Raw genomic sequence first — 11,466 nt, forward strand, 5'->3', positions numbered from 1 at the left:
AGACGATTAGCGAAGATGGGAGAAGGTTCGTCGGGTTCACACTGGACGCGGACGGAAATCGCGCACCATCCGCAGCCCTCTCCTTCACACCTGAAAGTTCTCCGCGCCGGTCGACCAGCGATCTGCTCCTCAGCTGTTGGCTGCTCATACCCGTCTTGTCTGTAAATAAGTGAAACGCTGAAATCCCGAAAGATTAAACCTTTACATTCCCTTTTCACAGTCCAGTCTCATGTGCGGGCGCGCGCAGCTACACATATGATCGCGGGGTAGATCGCGATCGCTCGTGCACGGGCGGGACAAGACGCTGCACAGCAAGCGCCAAACGCAGCGCTTCTCGTCGTCGTGCACCAGGCGTGACGGCCAACGCAGCATATCCACCTTGTTTCCTTATGAGATGAGTTAAACACAAGACACTTTCAGAAGACTTCGTGTTTATTGCAAGTCACTAAAGAATCCCAGTGGTCACATATTAAAGCATAAGACCAAACCACCGCTCAGTTTCCCATGTTTTGGGAGGGAAGCCGCTCTTTATCACAGTGTGGGTGGCTCTGAAAAGAGCCGTTTGGTGCTCGGACAGAGAGACACTTATTTGGCCTTCTCGGTCTTCTTGGGCAGCAGGACAGCCTGGATGTTGGGCAACACGCCGCCCTGAGCGATCGTCACTCCTCCCAGCAGCTTGTTCAGCTCCTCGTCGTTGCGCACAGCCAGCTGCAGGTGGCGGGGGATGATACGAGTCTTCTTGTTGTCGCGGGCAGCGTTGCCAGCCAACTCCAGGATCTCAGCCGTCAGATACTCCAGCACAGCGGCCAGGTACACAGGAGCGCCGGCGCCAACGCGCTCAGCATAGTTGCCCTTGCGGAGCAGCCTGTGAACACGGCCCACTGGGAACTGGAGCCCGGCCCGAGAAGAGCGAGTCTTGGCCTTAGCTCGGGCTTTGCCCCCGGTTTTCCCGCGACCGCTCATTTTTCTTCAGCTTTTTCAGAACACACTAAAGCCTGAAATGATGTTCCAAGTCGATACGATCCTTATTTATAGCTCACAGCGGGTCCTCTGAGCTTCCCTGACCAATCAGAGACAAAGCCGCTCTCTCCGTCGTTTGGCGCACTTTTAAAGCGTCAGCACCAACCAATAAGGAGCGGAGATTCGGCTAGTGGGTCGGACTCTGGGCGGAGCTGAGAGCCACTTGCATCATCCAGCCAATCACGAGTCCGGGTGTCAAACCCGCGTCATCGTCGGGCCCGCTGTTCCGACGCTTTAAGAGCGGCGGCGCCGGCAATTCTTATAACTTCGTCTCGTTCTGAGAACAAGCAGCAGTTAACAATGGCCAGAACCAAGCAGACCGCCCGTAAATCCACCGGAGGAAAAGCTCCCAGGAAGCAGCTGGCCACCAAGGCTGCCAGGAAGAGCGCCCCGGCCACCGGCGGAGTGAAGAAGCCTCACCGTTACAGGCCTGGGACCGTGGCTCTCAGGGAGATCCGTCGCTACCAGAAATCCACCGAGCTGCTCATCCGCAAGCTGCCCTTCCAGCGCCTGGTGAGGGAGATCGCTCAGGACTTCAAGACCGACCTGCGCTTCCAGAGCTCGGCTGTCATGGCTCTGCAGGAGGCTAGCGAGGCCTACCTGGTGGGTCTCTTCGAGGACACCAACCTGTGCGCCATCCACGCCAAGAGGGTCACCATCATGCCCAAAGACATCCAGCTGGCCCGTCGTATCCGCGGAGAGAGAGCTTAAACTGGCCGCTCATACACATCAACAAAGGCTCTTTTAAGAGCCACAGCAACTCTTCACAAGGGCTTCCTGCCACATGCTTCTCACTTGCCACGTGTCTGCAAGACATTTTTACCTCAAATATTTAATATTCACATATTTAAACATTAAACTCTTCCTAGTTAAGGGTTTTATTAATGGGACCTACGTAACACCTCGAATTACATTTTAATCACTTGGAACATGACTTTCCTAATGTGTTTATTAGAGTCAGTTGGATGCTGCCAGTTTACATGTCTAGATTTTAGTTAAAAGACTAAACCCAAAACTATGTACATATTGGATAAAGGACAGAAATAAACTTGGAGTTGAACAAACCAGAGCTTTGTAAAATAAAAATATTGTAGTGTTGCAGACCAGGTTTTGTAATTTTTTTTTTTTCTCCTCAGCTTGAATTATCTGATCTGTGTACCAGCCATACATCTAGTAGAACACACCTGTGTGATGTCACAAGAGCATTAATTTTAATAACTCTTTGCTTAACTCATTGAAGACATGTCTCCATGTGGTTTTCAAAGTTTAATATAATGCTGCTGACTCCTCCATGTATTTTGCAAAGTTGCCAAGCACCTTTGGTGCAGCAGTCTCTTGGTGAAGACAGTGTGTCGAACACCTGATTTATCTCCAAGACAACAATAACACTGAGACTGGGGAAGATATGGACATACATGGAGAAATATAATAACATGACACCAATAGAAAAGGTTTTTGATGTGATCATGTCAAATTAATCTCTAAAAAGGTTACAGCAGGTGTGAGGAAGAGAACCTCGTGCCATGATTTAAAGTATAAAAGAGACACAAGCACTGGTTTTCAGTATTTCCTTGGTGCTCCCTTAAGGATCATCATGATATTTCTCTGCTGTATCTCCCCTTTTTTGAGGGGATAAACATTTTGGACTTCTGAACTCCAGTGCTCATTTGGAGTCAGTGCATCATAATGAGGGGAAAAACTCCATGACAGTTTCAACTAACTTTTTTAACTAATTTTCAAATCTACAAGACAAAGATAACAGAAGATAACAGTACATCTAGACTGAGACTACTTACAATGACAAGGTTTTTTAAAAATTCTTATCTACATAAGAACAAAAAATAAATATTCTAGTTTTGTATTGTGATACCAGATAATTTAGGCACCAACATTTTTGTAAAATTGACCATTTGTTTTTTAAAATTATCTGTTATATTTTTTAAAAAAAATAAAAACATTATATAATCAGATTCATCCAACTCAATCATCAACACTAAACTTTTCAGGTTATATTTTATTTGTCACGTGCCGTTTGGCTTTACAGATATTTAATGGAAAATATATTGGTATATTGCTGAATAAGCCTTTACAAATTTAAGCCACTTTTGAAATCTATCTGAACATTTCAATCCTCAAAATGTTTTTTTTAAATATTTTCTCAGATGCATCATGCATATCAATATCTAATCTAATGCAGTTGTCATCCTGCTGACATCATCACATAGAGAAAAGGTTTTGACTGACTCTCAGCATGGCATCGTTGCTCCGTTTTGTTTTCTCTGGTACATGCAGACCTTTTTATCCCCCAGTTTTGTCCACTTTTTTTCCTGAAAATCAAAACTCTTCCTTTGCCAGTCAAAATATCTACTTTTGTATGAACCTTTTATGGAACAAGACGTTAAGGATGTGGTGGAGATTTGGGAAAGGAAATGAGTAACTTTGACTCTTGGACATTAAACCAATTCTATTCTTTCGGAACTCTCTTTTGTCATTCACGTTGCCTATAAAGAACATTAACATAAACATTAATGCATGTTAATAGTAAAAATAAATTTAAAAAAATCTGAGTATAATTATTTAAGATGTCAGTGATAAAACAAAATATTTTGACTATTACAAGGAAGACATATCAACAAAATCATACCCCAAAAAATCTAATTTCAAATTTATTTAATCTGTCATAGCATATGTCAGATGTTTAAATTTGTCATCAGGGGAAGGGAGGGACAAGAAAAAAAATGCCATTTTAGGGGGTACTCAAGAGTTATTTGTTATTTTAAATGATATTTATGAATCACTTTTACTAAAGCTACAGTTCTATTGTCTCACGACAACTATAATCTACATCACAAGTGCATTTTGTGTATTATATTATGATATATTATTATATTATGAGTGTATTATATGAAACTTCATTGGGGGACAGAAAATGTCCTCCAGTTCTGGAGGTCAGGACGATAAACATGTAAAAGGTGCAACAACTAAAGCAGAACTGTCAGTGGCTGTAACACACACAGCAAATCTAAGATTTGAATTATAATAAAACCAAAAATTAAAAAAAAGACATTTAGGCATCCTGGGTTTAATAAGCGATTATCATCATGCAGAAACGCCAGGACATGTCCTCTTACAGAAGGGACAGGGCAAAGAATTGAGTATGTTCTGTTCCACACAGCCACCCACAAGGTGGCGGTAATGATCAGAAATGTGTTTGGCAGAACATAGAAGAAGAACCAATCCGATAGCTTTATTTAATCATATTAATTGTTTAGTTTATGTAAGAGCTGGGGTATATATGTGTCTAGTAAATTAATGTTTTTAATGGCTATTAGATGTGTCTACTCGTGTCATTTATATTTGTTATCAACGGGAAAATAAACGACGTCCCAAAACTTCGGTTACGGTGTGAATCCTACGTAGAGGCAACGCTGGTTACAAACGTAACATATAAAAGTCCGCGCTGCACCGAAATAACAGTTGTTATTTCACGGCACTGACATGTTTGGATGAACTGCAACAACTGATGCAAAGAAAATGTAAAGAAGTTAAACATTTGCTAGCAGTAGCTAAGTGACCGTTAGCATTGTGCTAACTGACTAGCCGTCTAGAGGCTAGCCGTTCCATTAGAGCTGTTTGGACTGGAGCGAGAATAAGTAGCCTGTAAGCTACAACATACCCTGTAGTTAGCCATCCTATTTTAGGAATGGCTTCTTGCTTGCCAGTAACCTTTACTTGGCTGATTTTACTCCCTAAATGATGCCATTAGAGAAGCATAAATAAATTAATAAATAAAAATATTAAGGTACATAGTGTTAAACGTGAAATATGGATAATACTTTACAATAGAGAGCCCAACTTCCCTCAACTTGCTTGAATTATATTTCTATGGTCATTTACATTTATAGTTATTTGCCTCCATTTCATAGATCTATAATTTATCATATCAAACCAGCTTGTTTCCAAATAGAAAGAAAAGTGAAAGTCAGTCCTCTGTTCCAGGCTGGGAAGAGTAAATTCTCTAAAATCAACAATAATTGGCCGTAATAGAGGCAATAGAAAATAAATTGCAAATGCTATGAATTGTAAGAGATATGCTGTTGAGGTATTTATTTATTGATTTTTTATTTATTTATTTTTTTAAAGGCATGTGACAGCCAGATAGTGATGTACAAGGAGTGCATGTGTTTTGGGAGCTGTATTACCACCAACAGCTCCAACATTGTCGACAGCAACAGCATCACATGCACAAGGTTGTGCACTGACCAATTGGTAGGAAGTTTAGATGGTTGTCAGCTGAGCTGACACAACTGGTGGGAGATGCCTGCTGTTTTCTATATTTAACTGATCTGCCTCCAGTTCCTGCATTAGTCCAATGTCTAAAGGTTCCAGATGTGATGTTCATGCTTGATCAGGGCCTCTTCTTCTTGGCACATTTGTAAATGACACAGAAAACACAACTCTGAATGTAGCATGTAAATGACAGTTAGAGGTTGTTTTTCTGTGTCGCAGTCATGCTACAATGTAATTGAAACCTGTGCAATTAAAAATACAACCTGAAGCCTTGTTCACACCACATGTCTCTCAATCAGTGGACATGTCCAACTGCTCTACCTGGTCTCTAAACCACATTTTGTTTCAAAATCAAATGTGATAGGTGACACAGGGAATGTTGTTTTCCACTGGATATTTGACTGGATATTTAGCATGCTAGACATCCAGTTTTTGTCGTGCTGTCTTATACGCGTTCACACTTAGTGACACACAGTTGTTGCTGAGTGTACCACTGCCTCACCAGGCTCTTAGGGGAAGGGGGGACCTCCTGCTGATGGGCTGCGTAAATACGGAGAAGAAGGGGGAGTACAGGTATAAATCATGGAAATACATGAGTGGGAATGGGGATTTACAGATTTACAGTCCTCCAACTAGTTAGAGTTGAAAATAAGAAACTATTGTTTCCTTAAGACACTGCCAGTTGCTTTAATATCACCACTGCATCAATTCAAAAACAAAATACTTAAGATGAACATAATTTTAGGGCCATAATTTTAATTAATTCTGTATTTTATTTTATTTTATTTTGAAATTCATCTCAGGTAGGAACCTTGGTTTGTTAGGTTGGTTCCATTGGTGCGTTAATTTAAGGTGCACGCCCAAAGCTTGAGCCTGGCCCGGTAAGGCAAGCTTGTTATTTTGTTTATGAAAATCTCATTCTTACTTCGACAGGTGGTCAGCCAGCGAGGTCTGTGTTTTATTTATTTAGGTTTCTGTCATTTTATGTGTCGATCTTAAGTGTACTTATTCATTGTAATTTGTATCCTAGTTCGACTGACTTTGTGACTTATGATTGATATTGTAGCCTTAAAACACAACGGAACCACTGTGTGGTCAAGGAACAGGTTGAAGATGTATGTAAAAATCCCGGAGAGCTGTTCTGCGCATGCCCTGAGCACACGTCCAGGGATGCCATCAGGACCAGCAGCCTTGTGGGGATTGATCCGGCTAAGGGCTGTGTAGACAGTGTTGGAGGATAGTGTGAGAGGTTGGTGGTCTGCTGGGAGTGGGGTCCTAGTGGCAGTGTCTTTGCCATCCTTTTCAAAGCGAGCATAATTGATACTAAGCTCATTCAGGAAGGTGATGTCCATGACTGTTTACAAAAAGTCCCTCCGTAAGGCTAAAACAGCTTATTTTCGTCTTTAATTAAAGAAAACAAGAACAACCCCAGGTTTCTTTTCAGCACTGTGGCCAAATTAACCAAGAGTTATAGTGTTTCAGGTCCACGTATCCCTTCTTCCCTTAGTGGTGAAAACTTCATGAGCTTCTTCACTGATAAAGTTCTAGCCATCAGAGAAAAAGCTAACCAGGCCATCCCAACAACTGGACCATCACCAGATGTGCTGACTGTGGGCGTCTTTGCTAATTCAGAAATCCAAGTCCACCATGTGTCTTTTAGATCCCATCCCAACACACCTGTTGAAGGATGTTTTACCATTGATAGGCAGTTCTATCCTGGACCAGATCAATGGTTCTTTAGTGACAGGTTATGTACCCCGGTCCTACAAGGTGGCAGTGATTAAGCCGTTGCTTAAAAAGCTGGATCTGGACGTATTAGCAAATTATAGGCGGATATCCAACCTTCCTTTTATCTCTAAAATTCTTGAGACGGTGGTGGTGATTCAGTTCCTGGAGCATGTGCAGAGAAACAGCCTGTTTGAGACGTTTCAGTCAGGCTTTAGAGCTCATCACAGCACAGAAACAGCACTTATTAAAGTTACTAATGATCTTCTTATAGCTTCAGATCATGGACTGGTTTCTATGCTGGTTCTGCTGGACCTCAGTGCTGCTTTTGATTCAGTTGATCACAGCATCCTGCTACATAAGGACATTGCGGGGAACCTGAAACTTCAGATGCAATTTGAAGTGGCAAGTTTTGACTTTTTCTCCTTGGCTTTGGACGAGAGCTGCGATGTCTGAGACACAGCCCAGTTACTCGTATTTGTCCGTGGGATAATGGACTTCAAGATTACGGAGGAGCTGGCAGCAGTGCGGTCAATGCATGGGACAATGACAGGGAGCGATCTGTTCACGGAGGTAAATGCATGCATTGACACGCTCGGACTGAAATGGGACAGACTGGCAGGTGTCACAACTGACGGTTGTCCAAATCTGACGGGGAAGAATGTCGGACTGTTGAAACATATGCACGATAAAGTAACTGAAATCAATGCAGATCATAAATTAGTATTTTTGCATTGTATTATCCATCAGCATGTGTTGTGCAAGTCAGTGCTAAAAATGAATCGTTATTGATGTTGTAACTAAAATAGTTAACTTCATCAGGGCACGAGCACTGAATCACAGACAGTTTGTTACACTTTTGGAAGAGCATGAGAGTGAAAACAGTAACATCAGCTACCACACAGCTGTCAGATGGCTCAGCCTGGGCAAAATGTTAAAGAAGCCAACTAGAGAGCAACACTCTCATTTACATGCAAACTCTAAAAGAGGTCGCACCATCAGCTGATCACCTCTGCAGGTACTCACCATGTTAGAAGCACTTCATGGTGAGTTTTCAAGGCGATTTAAAAATCTCAGAACAATCGAGGATGAAATGCACCTGATTTCCTCTCCCTTGACCTTCAGGGTGGATAATGCACCCAGTGATGTTCAGCTGGAACTCATTGACCTGCAGTCCGATGCGGTACTGGCAGACCACTTTAAGTCAGGATCACTGCTGGATTTTTCTCTTCTCTCAAGGAGGAGAACTTTCCAAACATGAGGAGACATGCTCAGAAGATGTTGGTTCTCTTTGGCTCTACCTACATACGAACAAACATTCTCACTGAAGTTTACAAAATTCAGGTACAGATCCTCTCTCACCCATGATCACCTGTCAGCTCTGCTTCGCATCTCCACCTCAGACATTCAACCTGACTTCGATGCACTTGTCAAAGCCCAAGATAGACTAGATTTCTCTCTCTGAATAAGAAAAAAAAAACAAAACCTGAAAAACACCAAATGAGGTGGTTAAACCAAAGCTAGCAGTGAACTGGGGCACTTTCTCTGGAGGACTTTTTCTCAAAATCACACTTCAGTGACAATCATTATTATAATATGATGTGTCTTGCCTTATATTTGGAGTACAAAGACAATATTGTGGTTTCATTAGAAAGCTAGGAACTTCTTTCCAACTGCATCAAGCTCAAAATGTGTTTTGGAGTTAATGTGACTGAATCAATCAATACATTATAATAAGTAAAGTAAGGTGCAATTTGAGTGGGTCAGCAGGGGTCGGATTTCAGTATGCAGCTCTGAAGGCGGCGATACCTATAGATGAATACAGAAGGACGGGAATGGGGGGGGGGACGACAGAGGCCTGTCAGGTGATCATGTTTCTGGATGATCAATTGTCTGTCTATGATAGTAACTGGGACTACGGAATTAGTGACAATAAGCTTTTTCAAAGGGGAAGGTTTTAAGCCTAATTTTCAAAGTAGAGATGGAGTCAGCCTCCTGTAATATAATGGCTAATATGAGTTACAAATGGTAAAAGCGTTCACATTTTGTTTACCATTGTTTTGTGAAATGTTACTGAATAAATGACATTTTTTGTAAGGCAACCTCACTTTCTCATGACTTAATTAAAACATATACCAGTCTTACCAGCTTGTTAAAACAATGCTCCTTTTTTTTTTTAGGGTTCTCTGTCCCGTTGCTTCTGCCACACAATTAATATTATGCAGAATGGAGTTCAGTGTTTTGGTCCAGCCCTGCACAATATTTTCTGTTTCTCATGTGGCCCAATGGAATAAATAATTGCCCACCCCTGCCATATAGGCACCAGCCGTATTTGTGTAAACATTATCCAGGGTTTTGTTTCCTCTTGTATTATAGGAAACATGTTGGTGAAATTTTGGAAGCACAGTTTTTAAGTTTGAGTGGTTGAAGTCATCCACAACAATAAATGCAGCCTCCGGGTGGGCGGATTGTTGTTGGCTAATAGCCGCATGAAGTTTGGTCATTGCGAGTGTGGCAATGAGGCACCATGTAAAGAGCTGAGCAGATGTTATAAAGATCATCTGGGCCCAGTATTTCAGAAACAATCCTACAGGATTAATCCAGGTGGATTGGATTTTTCTCTGATCTGATCCAAAATCGGGTTTTCAAAGCAGAATCTATCCTGAAGATTTGAATCTGGATTTGTAAATCTAATCCTGCCAAAAATCCGTATTTTTGCCACATTTGGGTATTTCAGAACTTTGGTCAAAAATCCAGATCATTTTGATCCTGAAAAACAAGATTATAATGATCCCACCTCAGAGGTGGATTTGGAAATAATCCCATGTATGAAAAATAGTAATTTCTCAGAAAGTTATTGAGTTATTTTGAGTCATTCTCATCACAATGTGACTTCAAACACTAAAAAATCAAAATTATATAGTTGATCACAACAGTCTTGTCATTTTAAAGCATTTTGTTAGCATGTGTGTCACACAAATACTTGTGTAATTTTACATTACATATAAAAAGGGACTATTACCGGTATGCTTCAAGTTGTAAAATAGAAATAAGCTTTTTGAAAATATAGTGATGTACCAAAATAAACATATACATTTTGCAAGACAGCATTTATTGTAACAAAAATATGACCGTTAAAATCAAAAAAAGAACTGACTATTGACTATTTGGCCTTTTGCTCCGGCACGTCAAGGGTGGTGGTTGTGGTGATGGTGTAACCCTCACCACATCAGCAGCTGGGGTCAAGGTCTGGCTGGTGGACAGTTCAGGTTGATCGGACTCAAAGGTAAGGGTGCTTGTCCCATCGCTTGACAGATTGAGTGGCCCCTGGGAGCCAATAGACTCTCGCACATCACAGGGTACAATCCCATGTAAAGCTTGAGAATCCGCTCCACCAATAATATCCAGAACCACATCAGTAAACTCACGTTTGGCAGGTTTATTGCCTGTTGGAGTCATTTTGGCCTCAGAGTGGTCTTTAGTAGCTTTTTGTTTGAGATTTTTCCATCTCAATTTGACCTGATCCACAGATCTGCGTTGGCCTCCACCGGTGGCATTAACCAGTTCTGTTATCTTCTCCCATATTTCATGTTTTGTTTTGGCATTTGAGCTGCTTTGTCCAGGACTGCTGAAATTGCCAAATAGCACATGATAATTTTCACCCACACTTTCAAGCAGTGCATTTGTTTCAGTCGCAGAGAAGTGACCTCCTTCGGTCTTGCCCTCCATGTTGTCTGATTGTAAGTCACACCCAGGCTGGCTCTTTATACTACCATGAGGGATCGTTAAAATCAGGTGTGGTGGGACATGGGCTTGGCTAAAAAGGGGTAAGTAACAAATAGATTGAGCAAAATGACAGCGCTAGTGCATGTGATGTAACGTCAGAGCCAATACAAGCCTCGGCAATATACCGAACGACCAAATTTACTTCTGCAGTACTCTGATGAAGAACTTTATTCAAGATATCGTTTCGGAACACAGGATATTATTTATTTATGTGATGTTCTTCGCCCTCATCTTCAAAGACCTACAGTGAGGAGCCATGCCTTGACTGTGGAGGAACAGGTGTTGATTGCTCTTTGTTTTTTTGCAAGTGGATCATTTTTTGAAGTTATTGCAGATAGCATTGGAGTCACAAAATCAACAGTGGGATGTGTGGGCAATTCTGTGGCAAGAGCTCTTTCAAGTTTATTAAATGAGTATGTGAAATTTCCTGAAAATGAAGAAGAAATTTCACAAAACAAAAAACAGTTCTTTTCCATCGCAGGAATGCCGAACACTTGGTGTGATAGACTGCACACATATACACATTCAAGCCCCTCATGAAAGAGAGTGGGAATTTGTAAACAGGAAGGGGCGCCATAGTATAAATGTGCAGTTGATTGGGAATGCTGACCTCCAGATAATAAATTGTGTTGTACGATGGCCGGG

General features: G+C 41.6%; 2 protein-coding genes and 1 long non-coding RNA gene across 3 annotated transcripts; 2 read left to right on the top strand and 1 right to left on the bottom strand.

Annotated features, from left to right (window-relative positions):
* Positions 1–414: 414 nt before the first annotated feature.
* Positions 415–1,074, bottom strand: LOC130513521 (histone H2A). The gene has a single exon (XM_057012304.1). It carries the CDS (start codon positions 961–963, stop codon positions 586–588), a length of 378 nt encoding a protein of 125 aa, XP_056868284.1. The 5' UTR covers positions 964–1,074; the 3' UTR covers positions 415–585.
* A 160-nt stretch (positions 1,075–1,234) lies between these two features.
* On the top strand, positions 1,235–2,126 carry LOC130513514 (histone H3). The gene has a single exon (XM_057012297.1). It carries the CDS (start codon positions 1,321–1,323, stop codon positions 1,729–1,731), a length of 411 nt encoding a protein of 136 aa, XP_056868277.1. The 5' UTR covers positions 1,235–1,320; the 3' UTR covers positions 1,732–2,126.
* A 5,090-nt stretch (positions 2,127–7,216) lies between these two features.
* On the top strand, positions 7,217–9,347 carry LOC130513565 (uncharacterized). The gene is made up of 2 exons (XR_008946765.1): positions 7,217–8,379; positions 9,216–9,347. It is a non-coding gene; the product is annotated as an uncharacterized LOC130513565 (long non-coding RNA).
* Positions 9,348–11,466: the final 2,119 nt, after the last annotated feature.

Source organism: Takifugu flavidus, chromosome 17 (genome assembly GCF_003711565.1).
Source record: "Takifugu flavidus isolate HTHZ2018 chromosome 17, ASM371156v2, whole genome shotgun sequence".
Lineage (NCBI taxonomy): Eukaryota > Metazoa > Chordata > Actinopteri > Tetraodontiformes > Tetraodontidae > Takifugu > Takifugu flavidus.

What these genes read in the sequence shown, in the direction of transcription:
- LOC130513521 (XM_057012304.1), bottom strand. Translation starts at nt 963, where the DNA reads ATGAGCGGTCGCGGGAAAACCGGGGGCAAAGCCCGAGCTAAGGCCAAG.
- LOC130513514 (XM_057012297.1), top strand. Translation starts at nt 1,321, where the DNA reads ATGGCCAGAACCAAGCAGACCGCCCGTAAATCCACCGGAGGAAAAGCT.